General features: G+C 43.9%; 1 protein-coding gene across 1 annotated transcript in view; it reads right to left on the bottom strand.

The window, feature by feature from the left end:
• LOC147747106 (vitamin D3 hydroxylase-associated protein-like) overlaps positions 1-20,222 on the bottom strand; it is a 337,273-nt gene that overhangs the window by 101,858 nt on the left and 215,193 nt on the right. The window contains exons 6-7 of the mRNA XM_086952357.1: positions 17,863-17,903; positions 11,607-11,731 (exon numbers count right to left, since the gene is read on the bottom strand). Of these exons, the coding sequence (XP_086808483.1) occupies positions 11,607-11,731; positions 17,863-17,903 (166 nt within the window). The remainder of the gene's footprint in view (positions 1-11,606; positions 11,732-17,862; positions 17,904-20,222) is intronic.

Here is a 20,222-nt window from a genome sequence, read left to right as displayed (position 1 = left end):
GGGTGGTGTGGAGTGCAAAAAAACTATGGATTTAGGCCCAGATCTTTGTTCTGGGGTGAATGTAGGACATTGTTCTGCATTCTGTCCATCAACTGTGTTTTTGCAATTTTCACCCCGAGTGGGCTGGGCATGCTCAGACGTGAGTCCCAGGCTCTCCACATCACTGGAGTCAAGCTATCCAGGCTGAAGAAGGCTGATAGCCAGAAACCGGTCCTTGGATGCTTGATTCCGGTCCAGGAAAGACATGGCTTGGTAGTTCGAGCTGGACTGTTCCCATGAGGCACAGGGTCAGGGCTGATTTGCATATAGCCATTGTCTGACCTCTAGGTGTGGTGTGGAGTGCAATAAACGATGGATTTAGGCCCAGATCTTTGTACTGGGGAGAATGTAAGACATTGTTCTGCATTCTGTCCATCAAGCTGGAAGCACGCCGAACTCAGCGCTCTACTCAAGAAACCTACGGCAGACCCCACAGAACTCAAGAATTACCGCCCCATCTCTCTACTCCCGTTTCCAGCCAAAGTCATCGAGAAGACCGTCAACAAACAGCTGGCCGCCTTCCTCGAGACGAACGGATCCCTCGACCCCTCGCAGTCCGGATTCCGTGCCAACCACAGCACCGAGACCGCCCTCATCGCCGCCACCGACGACATCCGAGCCCTAATGGACAACGGAGAAACAGCGGCCCTCATCCTCCTAGACCTTTCCGCGGCTTTCGACACGGTCTGCCACCGCACCCTAGTGCAGCGCCTCAGCAACGTCGGAATCCAGGAGAAGGCACTGGAATGGATCGTCTCCTTCCTCGACGGAAGAACACAGAGAGTCCGCCTACCACCGTACAAGTCAGAGGCCACCGAAGTCATCTGCGGCGTCCCTCAAGGATCCTCGCTGAGCCCTACACTCTTCAACGTCTACATGAGCCCCCTCGCGGCCATTGCACGCCAACACAACCTCAACATAATCTCCTACGCCGACGACACCCAGCTGATCCTCTCCCTGACCAACGACCCCGTCGCCGCCAGAGCCAACCTGCACGAAGGGATGAAAGAGGTGGCTGAGTGGATGACGACGAGCCGCCTGAAACTGAACTCAGACAAGACGGAGGTCCTCATCCTGGGCTCCTCGCCCTCCGCCTGGGACGACTCCTGGTGGCCCCCCGCCCTGGGCACCGCACCCAAACCGACGAACCACGCACGCAACCTGGGCTTCATCCTGGACTCCTCCCTCTCCATGACCAGGCAAGTCAACGCCGTCTCCTCGTCGTGCTTCAACATCCTGCGCATGCTTTGGAAGATCTTCTGGTGGATCCCCACGGAGACCAGGAAGACCGTCACCCAGGCCCTCGTCACCAGCCGACTGGACTACGGCAACGCCCTCTACGCCGGAACCACCGCCAAGCTCCAGAAGAGACTCCAGCGGATCCAGAACGCCTCAGCCAGACTCATCCTCAACATCCCACGGAACAGCCACATCTCCGGACACCTGAGAGACCTGCACTGGCTCCCCGTCAACAAAAGAATCACCTTCCGGCTCCTCACCCACGCACACAAAGCCCTTCACGACCAAGGCCCGAGCTACCTCAACAACCGAATCAACTTCTATGCTCCCAAACGCCACCTCCGATCTGCCAGCCATGCCCTCGCCGCCGTCCCACGCATCCGTAGAGCCACAACAGGAGGAAGGTCCTTCTCCTACCTGGCCGCCAAGACCTGGAACTCCCTCCCGGCCGACCTGCGCCTGACCCAAGACCACCTCTCCTTCAGGAAGAAGCTCAAGACCTGGCTGTTCGAGCAGTAACGGCACCCCCCCGCCCCCCAAGCGCCTTGAGACCCTACGGGTAGGTAGTGCGCTCTATAAATGTCTTTGATTGATTGATTGATTGAACTGTGTTTTTGCAATTTTCACCCCGAGTGGGCTGGGCATGCTCAGACGTGAGTTCCAGGCTCTCCACATCACTGGAGTCCAGCTATCCAGGCTGAAGAATGCTGATACCCAGAAACCGGTCCTTGAATGCTTGATTCCGGTCTAGGAAAGACATGGCTTGGTAGTTCGGGCTGGACTGTTCCCATAAGGCACAGGGTCAGGGCTGATTTGCATATAGCCATTGTCTGACCTAGGGTGGTGTGGAGTGCAAAAAAACGATGGATTTAGGCCCAGATCTTTGTACTTGAGTGAATGTAAGACATTGTTCTGCATTCTGTCCATCAACTGTGTTTTTTGCAACTTTCGCCCTGAGTTGGCTGGGTATGCTCAGACGTGAGTCCCAGGCTCTCTACATCACTGGAGTCCAGATATCCAGGCTGAAGAAGGCTGATAGCCAGGAACCGGTCCTTGGATGCTTGATTCCGGTCTAGGAAAGACATGGCTTGGTAGTTCGGGCTGGACTGTTCCCATGAGGCACAGGGTCAGGGCTGATTTGCATATAGCCATTGTCTGACCTAGGGTGGTGTGGAGTGCAAAAAAACTATGGATTTAGGCCCAGATCTTTGTTCTGGGGTGAATGTAGAACATTGTTCTGCATTCTGTCCATCAACTGTGTTTTTGCAATTTTCACCCCGAGTGGGCTGGGCATGCTCAGACGTGAGTCCCAGGCTCTCCACATCACTGGAGTTCAGCTATCCAGGCTGAAGAAGGCTGATAGCCAGAAACTGGTCCTTGGATGCTTGATTCCGGTCTAGGAAAGACATGGCTTGGCAGTTCGGGCTGGACTGTTCCCATGAGGCACAGGGTCGGGGCTGATTTGCATATAGCCATTGTCTGACCTAGGGTGGTGTGGAGTGCAAAAAAATGATGGATTTAGGCCCAGATCTTTGTACTGGGGTGAATGTAAGACATTGTTCTACATTCTGTCCATCAACCGTGTTTTTTGCAATTTTCACCTAGAGTGGGCTGGGTATGCTCTGACGTGAGTCCCAGGCTCTCCACATCACTGGAGTCAAGCTATCCAGGCTGAAGAAGGCTGATAGCCAGAAACCGGTCCTTGGATGCTTGATTCCGGTCTAGGATAGACATGGCTTGGTAGTTCAGGCTGGACTGTTCCCATGAGGCACAGGGTCAGGGCTGATTTGCATATAGCCATTGTCTGACCTAGGGTGGTGTGGAGTGCAAAAAAACGATGGATTTAGGCCCAGATCTTTGTACTTGGGTGAATGTAAGACATTGTTCTGCGTTCTGTCCATCAACTGTGTTTTTGCAACTTTCGCCCTGAGTTGGCTGGGTATGCTCAGACGTGAGTCCCAGGCTCTCCACATCACTGGAGTCAAGCTATCCAGGCTGAAGAAGGCTGATAGCCAGAAACCGGTCCTTGGATGCTTGATTCCGGTCTAGGATAGACATGGCTTGGTAGTTCGGGCTGGACTGTTCCCATGAGGCACAGGGTCAGGGCTAATTTGCATATAGCCATTGTCTGACCTAGGGTGGTGTGGAGTGCAAAAAAACGATGGATTTAGGCCCAGATCTTTGTACGTGGGTGAATGTAAGACATTGTTCTGCATTCTGTCCATCAACTGTGTTTTTTGCAACTTTCGCCCTGAGTTGGCTGGGTATGCTCAGACGTGAGTCCCAGGCTCTCCACATCACTGGAGTCAAGCTATCCAGGCTGAAGAAGGCTGATAGCCAGAAACGGGTCCTTGAATGCTTGGTTCCGGTCTAGGAAAGACATGGCTTGGTAGTTCGGGCTGGACTGTTCCCATGTGGCACAGGGTCAGGGATGATTAGCATATATCCATTGTCTGACCTAGGGTGGTGTGGAGTGCAAAAAAACGATAGATTTAGGCCCAGATCTTTGTACTGTGGTGAATGTAAGACATTGTTCTGCATTCTGTCCATCAACCGAGTTTTTTGCAATTTTCACCTCGAGTGGGCTGGGTATGCTCAGACGTGAGTTCCAGGCTCTCCACATCACTGGAGTCAAGCTATCCAGGCTAAGAAGGATGATAGCCAGAAACCGGTCCTTGGATGCTTGATTCCGGTCTAGGAAAGACATGGCTTGGTAGTTCGGGCCGGACTGTTCCCATGAGGCACAGGGTCAGGGCTGATTTGCATATAGCCATTGTCTGACCTAGGGTGGTGTGGAGTGCAAAAAAACGATGGATTTAGGCCCCGATCTTTGTATTGGGTGAATGTAAGACATTGTTCTGCATTCTGTCCATCAAGTGTGTTTTTTATATTTTTTACTCGACATCTTTAACATCGATATTTTGTTACATCGATGTTATGTCAGTGAGTCGCCTGAATCAATTTCAGGCTGGATTCATGATTTTCAGACAGTGTAGGCTCCCCCCTCCCTCTTTACTGTTAGTTTTCTTCACTTGAAAGCCTTGAATGTAAGATCTGATCTTTTTAAAGCCAAGGCAGATGTTGCCCTTTAGGTTGCCTGCTTCGGAACTATGCCTTCAGCACAATGTAAAGACGCAATTTTAAGAGCAACTGTACAGGGTTTTTAGGTTGTATCCTTTACAATAGCCATATCTGTGAGCATTTTGCAGGAGGACTAGTACACCCTTCCTTGCGCCCACCTTATATGGCCACCGACCAGGATAGGCGGTGTAGTGATGTCAAGGATAAGAATGGTGGTCATGTAGTCATGACCACGTAGAATCTACAGAGATTCTACTGTAGTCAGTAGCTGGAGACTGAGATGTTGGAAGCAAGAGGACTGCTCTGTGCCCATGTAATAAACATCTCAAAACAAGATTAAGGCTTCGCATCATTACAGATTGGTGAAGAGCACCGATGCGACCTCACGCCTGCCTCAGCTCTTAATATTGCGGTAAGAGCGATTGCTCTTAAAATGAAGAAATCGGTTTCAGAATTGGAAATCAAAAAAACTAAATGAAATAAATTGCCTCTATATGCCTGCCTGTGTACCGCGCGCTGAGTGAATAAAATAAGTTTAATTAGGGAGAACTGATTACCGGTGCAGTGCGAGGAAGGAGAATCAGTTGCCATTAATGTGAGCATCTGCTAAGCAAATCTCACACGATTTCGCCTTGTATGTCACAATTGGCAGCCATCTTAGATTCAGGCAAAAAGGAAAGAAAATAGAGAGTTTAAAAACACGGTGGCCATCTTGGAGCCAGGCAAGTTTTGGGACATTGCACTAAAATACCATATAACTCCATATTAAGATCAGGCAAAATAATTTTAACTCAGTTTTAAGTAAATAAAGCAGAATTAAACAACTAAACAACTTATTACAAACAAATTTAAAAGTATTAAACAACTAAATAACATAATATGGATACTATGTTAATAGAAGTACGTGAAAATTCAAACAGTGTGCCAACACACAGACACATAGATGAACAAGAAGAAGAAAGTGTGTCTAGCGCAATTTATAAAAGGCCATTACCATTTGATGTTACAGATGAGCAAACAATTGCTCAAAGATGGGAAAAGTGGACAAGCCGATTTGAACATTTTCTTAAAGCAACATGCAAAAAGTATACTGATGAGCAAGCAAAAGATCTACTACTTAATTTAGTGGGTGATGAAGTGGAAGATATTATTGTTACATTCCCAGATGCATATAAAAACACGTACAAAGGCATCATGATAAGTTTGAATGAAAGGTTTGACTCACAAAGATATGTAGACTTTGAAAGATACACTTTTAACATGACATGTCAACAAGACAACAAAACAATTGATGAGTTTGTAACCAAATTTAAAAAATGTGTCATGTTCTGTAAATTTGATACGTTTAATAACGAAAAATCTGTCAGGTTAAGAGTCATTCAAAGATATAATTCACTAGAAATCGGAAAAAAACTTCTTGAAAAAACCTATGATTTGAAAACAATTTTGCGTATGGCACTTACTGATGCTCAAGCGAAAAACCATGCGAATGACATGAAACAAGGAAGAGTTAAAGCATTAGAACAATTTCACCAAATGACAAAAAAAAAAACAAAAGTGAAGAAAGAGATAAAAAGAAAGATAAAAAAACTAGTAACAGAATGGAAAAGCCAACAAATTTAAAAGAAGAAATGGAAAAGCCAACAACTTTTAGAAAAGAAAAAAAGAGTATGTTACAGATGTGGACAACCATTTCCACATATGACTACATGTCCAGCCTCTGGACAACAGTGCAAAGAGTGAGGAAGAATGAAACACTTTGCTGCTGTATGTAGGTTCACAAGAAAGGATCGTGGGAAAATGTGGGAACATCAAGGAAGTACAAGATATGTCAGACAAATGGAAAGTGTTGAAGATTCTTCTGCTGATGATTTTGAACAAGAGCATTTATATCTAATGTTAGAAGGAAGTGAGAGTGAGAAAATCCATTTGTTAAATAAAGAAGATATTGAAAAAATAGCTTCTGTTGACATATTAGTAGGATCCCAAAAAGTTCATTTTTTACTAGACAGTGGAGCAACGTGTAATATCATGTGTATGACTGAGTATGACAGAATGGAAAAGAAACCTCCTTGTAGTTCATGAAATATAAATGTTTTCAATGAGGTGCAAAAGAACCTGTAACATGTTTAGGGAAGTTTGAAGAAAATCTGTCATATGGAAAGATATCTCTGAAAGAAGAAGTACATGTGTTGAAAGGAGAAACTGCTGAGCCATGTTTGTTAAGCAATGTCACAGCTCAGTTAATGGGACTATTGGCTATGACGTTTTGCATGACAACTGAACACCATATTTGAAAAAGTGAAACCAGTAGCACAAATGCACAGGAGAGTTCCAATTCACATGCAGAGTAAAGTTGAAGAAGAAATCAATTCTCTACTCAAACAAGACATTATTGAGCCTGCTACAGGTCCAACACCTTGGTTGACTCCGATTGTCGTAGTGCCAAAAAAAGATATGGACCAAATTAGGATTTGTGTTGATATGAGAGTACCAAATACTGCAATAGAGAGAGAGGGACATCCTGGGCCCCCATTTGAATGACATGATTTGTATTCTCAATGGGACGACAGCTTTCTCTAAATTGGATCTCTGTAAAGGACATCATCAATTGAAAATTGATGAGAAATCAAGATACAGTACAGCTTTTTCAAAAAATATGGGTTTATTTCGCTACAAAAGACTCAATTTTGGATTATGCTCAGCATCAGAGCTTTTTCAAGAATCTATAAAAAATGTTCTCAGACCAGTAAAAAATTCAATGAACAGTGATGATATGTTTGTGTTTGGAAAAACAAAAAGTGAACATGATCAAGCACTAAGAGATGTTTGTCAAGAGCTTATGAAAGCTGGGTTAACACTGAATTCTGAAAAGTGCTAAATTGGTAAACCAGAATTGACATTTTATGGTCATACATTCTCAAGTAAAGGAATAAGACTGGACCTAAAGAAAGTATCATCTCTAGTGGCAATGTCTTGTTATGTTATGTTATGTTATGTTATGTTATGTTATGTTATGTTATGTTATATTATGTTATGTTATATTATGTTATGTTATGTTATATCCACTTGTAGTGCGCTCGGATACTCGTGTTCTTTTCTAGGAATGGCCAGTTGCTGTTCTCGTTATATTAAAAGTTATGCTACTAGCAGTTTTTCTCTTAGAGAGTTAACGAAAAAGAATAAAACATTCCATTGGAATAAGGAGTGCAACAATGCTTTTAAGAAAATAAAGCATGACATAGCAGCAGCAGCAAATTTGAAATATTTTGATCCAAACTTATGCACAGAAATTGTGGTGGATGCAAGTCCAGTGGGACTAGGTGCTATTTTGTTTCAACATAGACAAGGAAATTATGCCCCAAGATTTTTGGTCTCACATGCTAGCAGAAGCCTGATGGATATAGAAAAAAAAAATACTCCCAACTGGAGAAGGAAAGTTTGGCAGTAGTCTGGGCATGTGAGCACTATCATAATTTTTTGTTTGGAAAAACATTTGTGATAGTAACAGATCCTCAAGCTCTCACAACTATTTTTGGAAACCCAAAAGCGAAGAGACCCCTTAGGATTGAGAGATGGGGCTTGAGGCTAATGGACTATGATTTTAAAATAATTCATAAGCCAGGGAAAGAGTATAATCCTGCCGATTACTTGTCTAGGCATCCAACAGATGCGAATAACATTTAAATGAATGATACAGAAAACCACATAAATGTAATTATTAAGTCAACAGTTCCTAAAGGGATATCTGAACAAGAACTAATTCATGAATCTAACAAAGACAATACTTTAGTGGAAGTGAAAGAATAATAAACCTAAATAGATGGAAGCATGTCAATGTTTCAACAAGGTTTCAACAGAGAGTATGCAGTAGAGACATGTTTGTCTTCAGAAAATGTCAAGCAGAACTGACAATAGCCACTTCTGGTATTCTTATTAGAGGAAACAGGATAGTTATTCTAAATAGTCTGCAGAGACCTGTCAATAACCTTGCACATGAAAGTCATAGAGGAATATCAACAAAAAGTGTGGTTTCCGAGACTTGACAGCCCAGTAGAAGAGATTGTGCAATCTTGTCACTTTTGTCAGTGCACCAAAAGAGAAAAAACTGTTGAAGAATTACAAATGTCTAAATTGACAGATGCCATCTGGTCTGATCTGGCCTGTGATTTTTATGGAACTCTGGATTCTGGATGTTATCTTTTTGTGCTGATTGATAAATATTCTAGATTTCCAATTTTAAAACCAGTAATGCCTACCTCTGCATCTGTAATTTTAGCTATTCTTGATGAAATGTTTCAGCTTGGAGTATACCCAATGTTTTGAAGACAGACAATGGTCCACCTTTTAATGGGAAAGAATTTACATAATTTCTTGAATATATGGGTGTGAGACATAGGAAGATTACCCCACTCTGGCCACAAGCAAATGCTTTAGCAGAAAGACTGATGGCCACATTGAAAAAATGTGTACTGAGGGCAAAGTTAACAAACATCACTATAAATCAAGCTGTGCGTCAAATATTACGTGACGATAGGAATACACCTCATGGTTCGACTGGAAAGACTCCTGCAGAGCTAATGTTTGGCCAGTCTAGACAAACATGCTTGCCACAAATGCCTTTGAGACCCCCTAAAGAACATACACAAATTACAAAGAGAGATGAGAAAATAAAAGAAAAAAATTGAGAAAAATGCAGAACAAAGAAAGTATGTTCGCAGAGGAAATTATGAAATAGGGGATCTGGTGTTGGAAAGGCAAAATCAAACAAGAAAGTCTATGATTAGATTTCACCCATCTCCTTTGGAAGTGACCAAGGTGAAAGGTTCAGCTGTCACTGCTCAGAATGAAAATAAAGTGATAGTAAGAAATAAGGCACATTTTAAAAAGTTTGTAAGACCCTCAAATGAAATCTATAGAGAAGGGGCTGATATCAGTAAGTGTAATCCTCTTAGAAGAACAGTAGCTCACATTGGCACATTGGAACTTGTAGTCCTAAATTTAGAATGGTATCAGATACTCATCCAGTGGCGTAGCAAGGGGGAAGGGTGGACCGCACCAGGTGACACGGGTTTTTGGGGCAGCATCCTCCTCGTGCTCTTTCCTACTGTCTCGTGGCGGCAATTGCCCCTGCCCCCCACTCTACAAAGCCGTCATTGCAGGGTGGCAATCCAATCGGCTGAAACTCGACAGCCCCCTACACACTCCCACTGTTCATTGCTGCCGCCATTGGGTAGAAAACGGAGGCACCGCCGCGGTTCCCCAAGGGGCTAGCTATGCCACTGTATACATCCATAGGTCTGAGGAGCTTGGCAGCAGCTGCAGGGACTGTAGAGGGGGATGGGGAAAGATGGTACACAGCCTCACAGAGTCTAAGGGGTCAACCATCCCTCATCTATCCTGATTGCACCGAGCACAGAAGCCTTAAGCACACTACCAGCACGGGATACTGACGGAGTGGACGAGAAAAGATCACAGCACAGTTGTTTTTTTCAAGCTGCGCTTTTTAGTCACATGTGATCTCTCAAGAAGGTGCCATACCCATCGAGACACCCTATCCCATCGAGGTACCCTATCCTCTTAGTATCCGTTCAATATCCTTTGAACAGAGAATGTGATTACATTTCGTCTGGAGTTGAATTTTGGCAGATGCTGTAAAATTGTGTTGGACTTTCACCATAAAAGGGTCACAGGCAAACCAACAACAGTACTCTCATATATACACGATCACCTACTGTGGTTCCTGTAACTTTTCAACATCTTTGTAATGGTATCTGCCTGTTACTGTACCAGTATTCCAAGCTCCTGGACCGACTTTATCATCTATGCTGTCATGCTTACTGTGCAGTGCTCAGAGCCATGCAGTTATCCCCAAGTCATTTTGATTTTTCTAAGTGCTTCTAGAACAGACTGACAGCTTCCTCCAGTCACTAAAAATGACAACATGGCCCAGCGGTTGACTGAATGGACTGGCTGCTGGTGGTCTAGCAAGGACACGCATTGGTAAAGCCAGTAGTTCTAGCCTTTGATACCTATTGGCACTGCTAATGCCTTTTGTTCATGGTGTACAGCACGGGCATTGTTGACTTTGGCAATGAACTGTGTACGGCAGTATAGCTAAAAAAAAAATTCAAAAGCGATATGATGAGGCCAGCACTAAGGTGCATTTTTTATTTAAAAGCGCATTAGCTCTGACCACGTTGTATTGCTTTTTAAAATTCGTATTATCCATGCTGCAAAGAGAGCAGTGCTTCTGTACAGTATGGCTACAACACATTGCCCAAGCCAATAGCTCTCATAGGTAAGACCTATTGGCTTTGCAATGCTTGATTATTATTCTTTCCCCATAACTGTCCAATCCAAAATGGATGCGAGGACGCATTTCATGCAAAAATATAGTACCCAAAATGCTAGTTTTGAGAAACTTTTACATCACTTTGGGTGGATTCTACATATTTATGCACAAGCTAATAATTTCAGTCACTTCTAGTACTTAGCACACAAATAAATACTGCATCCATCAATACCGGTATTTACTAGCCCTACTCTATTTCGCCAAACGGGTAACGCCTATGCTAATGACCCGAAGAAATAATATAGATCCTGACAGATACTGCATTGTCTCTAGTTGCTAAAAGAAGCAATATCACTATTAACACATTAATTTTATCTGTCTCCCTATGCAAGAATTTGAAAATATGATATGCAAGTCAAGGACACTTGTAGAGTGATGCAAGTTTGCACATGGACTGGGATTCTTAATTATGCCGTAGTTACTGCACAGAGTATTTATTCCAAGGTTCCAATGTGAGGCATTTACTACATATTTTACCTACTGCAATGATACCTCCTGCAAGTTTTGTAAGACAGGTTTCATCACTAGTAAATGTGTCAAGGGAAAAAGATTTGAGAATAAGAAACACATGGAGAATTTGGTGCAGTAAATACTGATCCTGCATTTTTTCCTTGAAAAACTTAAAAAATTAGCTTTTTTATAAACAGCTTGTACATTCTCCAAAGGGGAGTAATGACATTCAATAGGTATGGTAAGTTTGACAACCCTTTTTATCAATTCAGAATCTGGCTTAGGAGTGAAAGCTCAGCCTCTTACCTATCTTTCCAGCTTAAGAAAGACTGCTTCTATCTTCTGAATCCACTAGTCAGATTTTGACAATGAGAGTTTTGGGCTCAATGTATTTGATAGATAAATTACCTTTCACAGATAATGGTTATGCCCATTCCTTTACCTCGTCATTGAAGGGAATGGGTGGTACTGTCGGGTCCAGGTAGAACAGTTCTTCACATAAAAGAGCTTTCATGCACAGAGCCAAGCTGTCCACATCTCTTGCCATTGGCCCTACCATTGGTACCACTGAAATGAAAAGAGTGAACATGTCAGAAATATACTGAGTGAAGGCATCTCACGCTGTACATGCATTGGCCAGAAGACATCCTTGATGACATTTATTTTGCAACTACCTAAGGCGGCCTTCTGCTAAGTTTCCGTTTTTCCTTTCTATCAACCCCCTTGCATGTTCTTGGTTGCATTTTTAGGGTTCCAAGTCTACCCTTCCTCATTTCATTTTTTAGGCTAGAGTGCTCTATTTTGGGACTTGTTTTTATTTGTTTTGTGTTCTCCAAATTTTTTATGTATCTGATTTTATTTTCCTTTTAGTAGAGGCTTCTCTCTGGCCAAGTATACTTATTTTGATAGCTGCTGGAGTTGCTTTCTGATTGACCAGGTTGGTTTGAGCTTCTTTGTGATCTACTACCAAGTAGAGTGCCCTGCCCAACACAATCCAGATGCATGTGTGACTACATAGCCAATATGCACAGTGGGCATGTCATAGGAACACCTAAAGGAATGGTGCTGGAGCTTGTCTGCATGCCATCTGGATGAAGGGTAGAATATTCTAATGGTAATATCTTTGTGCCTCACTATGCTGGTTGACTAAGCCTTATGTTTCAGGGCATCTCCGTACACTAACCCATTGACCGAGACTAACTCTAAAAGCAATTTGCTCTCAGCTCCCATCCGTAGACTGGAAAATGCTGAATTACTGCGAGAACCTTCTGTGCAACATCATACGTATAAAAAATAATCAATCCTGACATTTTACTTATCATTGAAACATTACCTTGCTGATGTATTTACCTTTTTTTTACTTCAATTTTCCAGTCTTGTTTTGCTGGACCATTTGATGTCTGGGTAGATGGCATCACCAATATGGAACCCATCGAGCTCCCAGTTTTCTTTTCTGTGCCTTACCCAAAACATCGATTTACAAAAGGGGGTGGTGATGAACAGAGTGTCTGAATTGAGCAGACCACTCTTACCCAGTCCAAAGATCAGGGCTTGATCCATCACCGTTATTTATCTCACTGCCCCATCCCAGCTCAGAACCTGGCTATATGCAAATCAGTCTGTCCCTGGCCCAGTGCATCATGGGAACAGGGCAGACTAAACTACCAAGCCAATTCTTTACCAGAAAGGAGACAAGCTACCGGGGACCGGTTTCTGGCATTTCAGCCTCTTCGGCCCGGCTTGCTTGAATCCTGATGGAGCAGTGAGAAAGGGACTCATGTCTGAGTATACCCTGCCACACCTATAGTGGCCAAAATCGATTTACAAAAGGGGGTGGTGATGAACAGAGTGTCTGAATTGAGCAGACCACTCTTACCCAGTCCAAAGATCAGGGCTTGATCCATCACCGTTATTTATCTCACTGCCCCATCCCAGCTCAGAACCTGGCTATATGCAAATCAGTCTGTCCCTGGCCCAGTGCATCATGGGAACAGGGCAGACTAAACTACCAAGCCAATTCTTTACCAGAAAGGAGACAAGCTACCGGGGATCGGTTTCTGGCATTTCAGCCTCTTCGGCCCGGCTTGCTTGAATCCTGATGGAGCAGTGAGAAAGGGACTCATGTCTGAGTATACCCTGCCACACCTATAGTGGCCAAAATCGATTTACAAAAGGGGGTGGTGATGAACAGAGTGTCTGAATTGAGCAGACCACTCTTACCCAGTCCAAAGATCAGGGCTTGATCCATCACCGTTATTTATCTCACTGCCCCATCCCAGCTCAGAACCTGGCTATATGCAAATCAGTCTGTCCCTGGCCCAGTGCATCATGGGAACAGGGCAGACTAAACTACCAAGCCAATTCTTTACCAGAAAGGAGACAAGCTACCGGGGACCGGTTTCTGGCATTTCAGCCTCTTCGGCCCGGCTTGCTTGAATCCTGATGGAGCAGTGAGAAAGGGACTCATGTCTGAGTATACCCTGCCACACCTATAGTGGCCAAAATCGATTTACAAAAGGGGGTGGTGATGAACAGAGTGTCTGAATTGAGCAGACCACTCTTACCCAGTCCAAAGATCAGGGCTTGATCCATCACCGTTATTTATCTCACTGCCCCATCCCAGCTCAGAACCTGGCTATATGCAAATCAGTCTGTCCCTGGCCCAGTGCATCATGGGAACAGGGCAGACTAAACTACCAGTCCAAAGATCAGGGCTTGATCCATCACCGTTATTTATCTCACTGCAAATCAGTCTGTCCCTGGCCCAGTGCATCATGGGAACAGGGCAGACTAAACTTCCAAGCCAATTCTTTACCAGAAAGGAGACAAGCTACCGGGGACCGGTTTCTGGCATTTCAGCCTCTTCGGCCCGGCTTGCTTGAATCCTGATGGAGCAGTGTCCCTCACCACCCCTTGTTGTAAATATTTTTGTCCACCCTAAGCGTGGAAGGGTATTCTCAGATGTGAGACCCTTGCTCATTGCACCATCAGGATTCAAGCAAACCGGGCCGAAGACGGCTGTAATGCCAGAAACCGGTCCCCGGGAGCTTGTTTCCTTCCCAGTGTAAGAATTGGCTTTTGTAGTTTGGTTTGCCCTGTTCCCATCATGCACTGGGACAGGAACAGACTAATTTGCATACAGCCAGGTTCTGAAACTGGGATGGTGCAGTGAGCTAAAAAACGGTGTTGGATCTAGCCCTGATCTCTTGACTGGGTGAGAGCTTTCTGCTTAATTCAGAGACTCTGTCCCTCACCACCCCTTGTTGTAAATATTTTTGTCCACCCTAAGCGTGGAAGGGTATTCTCAGATGTGAGACCCTTGCTCATTGCACCATCAGGATTCAAGCAAACCGGGCCGAAGACGGCTGTAATGCCAGAAACCGGTCCCCGGGAGCTTGTTTCCTTCCCAGTGTAAGAATTGGCTTTTGTAGTTTGGTTTGCCCTGTTCCCATCATGCACTGGGACAGGAACAGACTAATTTGCATACAGCCAGGTTCTGAAACTGGGATGGTGCAGTGAGCTAAAAAACGGTGTTGGATCTAGCCCTGATCTCTTGACTGGGTGAGAGCTTTCTGCTTAATTCAGAGACTCTGTCCCTCACCACCCCTTGTTGTAAATATTTTTGTCCACCCTAAGCGTGGAAGGGTATTCTCAGATGTGAGACCCTTGCTCATTGCACCATCAGGATTCAAGCAAACCGGGCCGAAGACGGCTGTAATGCCAGAAACCGGTCCCCGGGAGCTTGTTTCCTTCCCAGTGTAAGAATTGGCTTTTGTAGTTTGGTTTGCCCTGTTCCCATCATGCACTGGGACAGGAACAGACTAATTTGCATACAGCCAGGTTCTGAAACTGGGATGGTGCAGTGAGCTAAAAAACGGTGTTGGATCTAGCCCTGATCTCTTGACTGGGTGAGAGCTTTCTGCTTAATTCAGAGACTCTGTCCCTCACCACCCCTTGTTGTAAATATTACCCAAAACATGGTTGAATCTGAATTTATCCTAATGCTTCCAGTATTACTAAGGAATCTATCCTCGTCAACTATCCTTTTTCATGGTCACATCAACATGCCATTCTGTTTGATACTGGTCATCTTGGCCTGCTCTGTTAAGCATCCGCCTGTTCAAGCCTACTCCTGGGGCAAAGTTTCGGACTCCTATTTGACTTCCCAAGGTTCCCTTTAGTGTTCTGATTTACTTGCTCCCAACAGATCCTGAAATTGCTGATAAAATGTTACTTCCAAACAACTGTAGCCTCTTAAATTAGTATCCACACCTACATGTTCTCTCTTGAGTTGAGGAAATCTAAGCAACATCATGTGGAATGTCTTTTATGTCACTCTTACATTGTAAATCTTGAACTTCAATATACTGCTCATCTTAAATCAATGTTGCATCTCTATTATAGTCTTTCTACAAATTTGAAAGATAGAATTGACATCATTTTGGATACAGTTTTGGACTCTTCTAATCAGGTACCTCAAAACATAACCCTACTACTTTTGGCTAAAATAATCTAAACAGATTTTGACATGATTTTCTTCAATTCTGGACATGGCAAGTCTTGCCAAGATCTTAGAAAACAGTACAGAGACTGCTCTTCATTTTGTCCAATAATGTTGGTCTTTCACCTCCCCTCCGCACAGCTTACTTAGCGCTTCAATTTTTCTTTTACTAAAGACATTATTCCTTCCTCTGTATAGAAAATGTTTATAAATGAAAGCATCATCAATCTTCTTCCTTGATGCATAACTTTGGTACTATCTACTTACTTTAGGTAAATTACATTGAGAAATGTGAGATCCTGGGTCTTTTTCCAAAAGTGTTTTGGCTGCCCGTTAAAGATGTTTGGAATGTATTATGTGGTATTCCTGTAGCGTGAACCTAGGAAAATGGCAGTAGTGAGCTGTACAAGGTTTAAGACAAATCATAAAGTGAACTAGTGATAGGAGAGGTAGCTTTTTTTTGGACTTTTAATGAGCTATGGTGTAATATTATATAAAGAGATGTGTCACCTGATTTCAGTGCTCAAAGTTCTAAGACGTATTTTTGATGAGTGCAGATCTTTTGACTTGGCCATTTTAGATCTATTAGCTTCATTTGCATGGTGTTTCTTACCATGCTCCTAGGTTGCTGTCGGTAGGCAGGCATAAGGGACCATGCCTTGGACTGGATTAGGTTATTCAATTTTGAGTGCTCTCAATAAATGTCACTTCCTGATTTTATGCTGGAAAGCCAACCTTTCACCTGTGGATGCCCCAATGCTCAGCTTTAAGTCCCATGTTATCCTTATGCTTATGACACCCAGTTAGCCATAGAAATGGATTGGGGATGACCTCATGCATCACAAACCTTGCTTTGAGTAATGTGTTGGATCTGTTAATGCCTGGGTGTAATTCCTCTCTCTTCATCTGAACTCCAATAAAATAAAGGTAATCTGCAACAGTGTAGTCTCTTAAAAGAATGCTTGGTAGACTTCAGACCTAGGCCCTACCCCTGTTAATGAGAGAAGTGCACATGATATTGAAGTCCATTTTTACTTTTAATCTTGGCTTCAAGGAACTTATACGCAAACTTCAATCCTCTTTCTTCCTCCTCATAATTGTGTCAAGAGAGATCTTCCTTCTCCTCCCTCTCCATTTAGGACAAAATGTTCAGTTGACTTTCAGGAATACATTGGGCTACTGCAAGAAATTGCCACCATTCCGAGGCTCCAGTCCATCTATAACTCTAGCCCTGGACTTATTCAGAGCCACGGAAGGAAGACTTGCATCTCCTTTACTCTCTTAGCTTCAGGATGGAAGCCTCATTACCTTCAAAATGTTGTGCGTGTCTTGTCGGTCCTACTACAACATGTGCCCTGCACTCGTCCACTGGATTTTCAAGCACCACATCCCATTTAGGAGACTAGATAATCTTCCAAGTGGCTTTTTACTCATCTTCACTTTTGCAAGATTCATACTGGGTGTCAAGCTTTTTCCCTGCTGACGAAAAGGGTCAGATATATCTGTCCACTTAACCTGGGAGTCAATGAAAGCCATCATTTATGCAACAAAAAACCTAAAACAACATACCCAATTTAGAGATGAATGAATAAATAATCTAAGAGATAGCCTATCCTGATAAATCAGTGTATCATATTGGTATGTATTTATCATGACACATTGTTCTGACTTTGTATCCTACCTGCCTTCTGACGAATAAGAGCAAAACGTTTCAATCAAGTATTAGAAGTAGCTCGTTTTTGGCATGTCAAGATTGGTGCAGACATGTCCTGAGTCCCAGGGGCAGCCCATAACATATTTTCTGACATGCCATCCATTCAGCTAAATAAGTAAAGAAATTGATTGCTGCTGTGGTAAAATGCTTATAAACGATTGGGAAGGGCTTATAGACTTCCCTATTTTCCATACAAAGCTAATCACTAAAATATATTGTTCACGAAGGGTGCTTGTTCTTCATGTAGTTGTGATAGGAGAGTCTTGGGGTAAATCTGATGATGTCTCTAAATGTAGCATGCACAACAAGGTCTTATTATAAGTCAAAGAAAAGTGGTCTCAAAATAATTACCCCGATGGATGAGGATTTCACATGTTCTATAAATGTTAGGCTCCTTCCATAATTCTACTTTCCATTGACAGAGTAGTACGTTACTAAAATACAATAGGAAACTGTCACATTTTATCAAGAAGATTGACATACCTGATGTTAGGCCGCTGAAAGGCGCACTCATACCACTGATACTGTGGATGACAAAAGGCAAAACATTATCTCACAGACTTTGATATGGCCAATTAGTAAAGTAGTAGACACAGTCAACAGGACTGGTTTTTTAGCACAAGGAACAATTGTGTTTTTGTTTGCAGGCTTATGTTAGGGCACTTCTTCCTCTTTTGTGTTTTATACAGACTAGCAGTGGTTAACTTGTGCCAGTGGTTCCTGGTGGTGGGCACCAAGACCTTTTGGTTTTACTACAATATGTATAACATACTTACTTACACAGAGTAAAACAATTCCCCTTTTTGTGCAGTCATGCCAATTTTTGCTGACTGGTTTTGATGGTTTTTGAGTCCGGGGTTACTGTTGTCCACATTGTGCGTGCCCTGACCCCTACAGCACGGTAAAATTGGCTAATTCCAAATTGCCATGTTTACCATTCCAGTTACCCCACAGTTCATGTGGTAGGAACTACAGTTATTGCATGTAAAGTTAAATTTCACCTGTGGACTGCATCACACATTGTGCCATTCACTAGGCTGACAAAGAAAACATGGCTTCATGCCTACCAGTGTAGCATGACTGTTGAAGCTTTTAAATCTCCATGCGAACCTCTTAAAATTACCTTTTTTTATAGGAAGGAGTCATAATTTCAAATATCAAATGCCACTCCAAAGTAAGCTCTGTGCCCACAATAGTCTAATAAGCATTAGCTTGTCACAAGCTGCCCTGTCTGTGGGCCCGATTCACAGAATGAACTTAAGACTCAATCCTAAACTTACTACTATTTTGGTATTCACAGATACTTTTAATATTCACAGAATGAATTTACTCATTTTGGTATTTGACATATGGCCGAGATACCCGCCACCCCCTCTCAACACAATCTCCAAGGATGGGAAACCGAAACCAGATCTGAACTTTTGGAAGACGGGAGGGAGTGACCCTCCCGGCCGTATTTATTAAAATATGAAACAAAATTAAAACATTAAAATAACAGTTTCATATTATGTACAATTTCATTTCCACATTGCGATGTTTGGCTAACCTTAACATAGTCTCTAATACAAAGGTTCTCCTAGCCGAACTAACATCCTACAAAACATCTAACTTGAAATTTTGAAATTGTACATCCTAACGTTTAAGGGCCAACGGCAAGGTCGTAACCGGTGTCAAGATCCCTAACCAAAAATATCCCCCCCACTTGTGAGGGGCGACCGCACCGAGGTGTACCTCGAGTGCAACTACCAATTTCCCTTGACTTGACGGGGGCCCCAATAAACTCGACGCCACTTAAAGGTCGTCCGAGGACTCGTGTGAGGAATCTAGAAGGTAGCGTAGACCCCCCCCCAAACCCCACACATCTTACCACATCTGCCGTCGCAGATGTCTTGGCCCCGGGAAATTCTCCGGGAGGGGGCTGTAGCCCCCCCTACCCAGGAAGGGGCCTTGACCGCCTTTCCTTTCCTTTCGGCGTACCATCCTTAGAAGGGACCGCCTTCCCCGTTGAGGGGCCAATGGCCACCTCCTTCGAGCGCTCCCATCCGTAATGGGTGACGCCCACTCATAGGGATCTACCAATTAGTGCTCACCGATCATGACCTTACCGCCCGACCAAAATAAATACGACAGTTCTAAGCTAAAACAATTCTAACCAAATGACTAAATGACTCAAAAGACAGTCAAAAGTAACAATTTTACTCAAACATGCTACTGATCAACACTACTAAACATGCTACTGATCGACATTAGAGCAAGATCACTTTATTTGCAAAATAATATCACAATTGACCATATCTTTATTGCATACTTAATGTCTATCACGATAATCCGACCTGCAAAAAAGAGTTACCACATCAAACTTTATTCAAAACAATTCGCCGTCTTCAGGGGCTGGTGGGTGGGTCAAAATTGGCTCTTCGTTCCGTCTCGAGCTCACGTGCAGCGAGGTGGTGCAGCTTCAGAGCACAGGAACAAGAGGATGCTTCCTTGGCTTGTTGCTCCTTTTATCCGTCTTCAGGGCGGGCGTAAACCCGCCCCGGCCTGCCCCGAGGGCGTGGCCCGGCTGCGTCAGTGTCTAGGCCAGCCCACTCCAGGGCGGGAAAAAGGCGCGCCCCGGCTACGCCGCTTCGGGCATACCAGCCGGGACTCGCCTCCCGCCCAAGATGGCTTCCCGGGGGGATCGTGGTACTCGACCATACGTTCGGGGGGACCGAATGGTCGCCCCTTTCCATATGGCCGAGATACCCGCCACCCCCTCTCAACACAATCCCCAAGGATGGGAAACCGAAACCAGATCTGAACTTTTGGAAGACGGGAGGGAGTGACCCTCCTGGCCGTATTTA

The sequence above is a fragment of the Lissotriton vulgaris genome, chromosome 1_1 (genome assembly GCF_964263255.1).
Source record: "Lissotriton vulgaris chromosome 1_1, aLisVul1.2, whole genome shotgun sequence".
In the NCBI taxonomy this organism is placed as follows: Eukaryota; Metazoa; Chordata; class Amphibia; order Caudata; family Salamandridae; genus Lissotriton; species Lissotriton vulgaris.
This window is presented reverse-complemented; position numbering and strand designations above follow the sequence as displayed.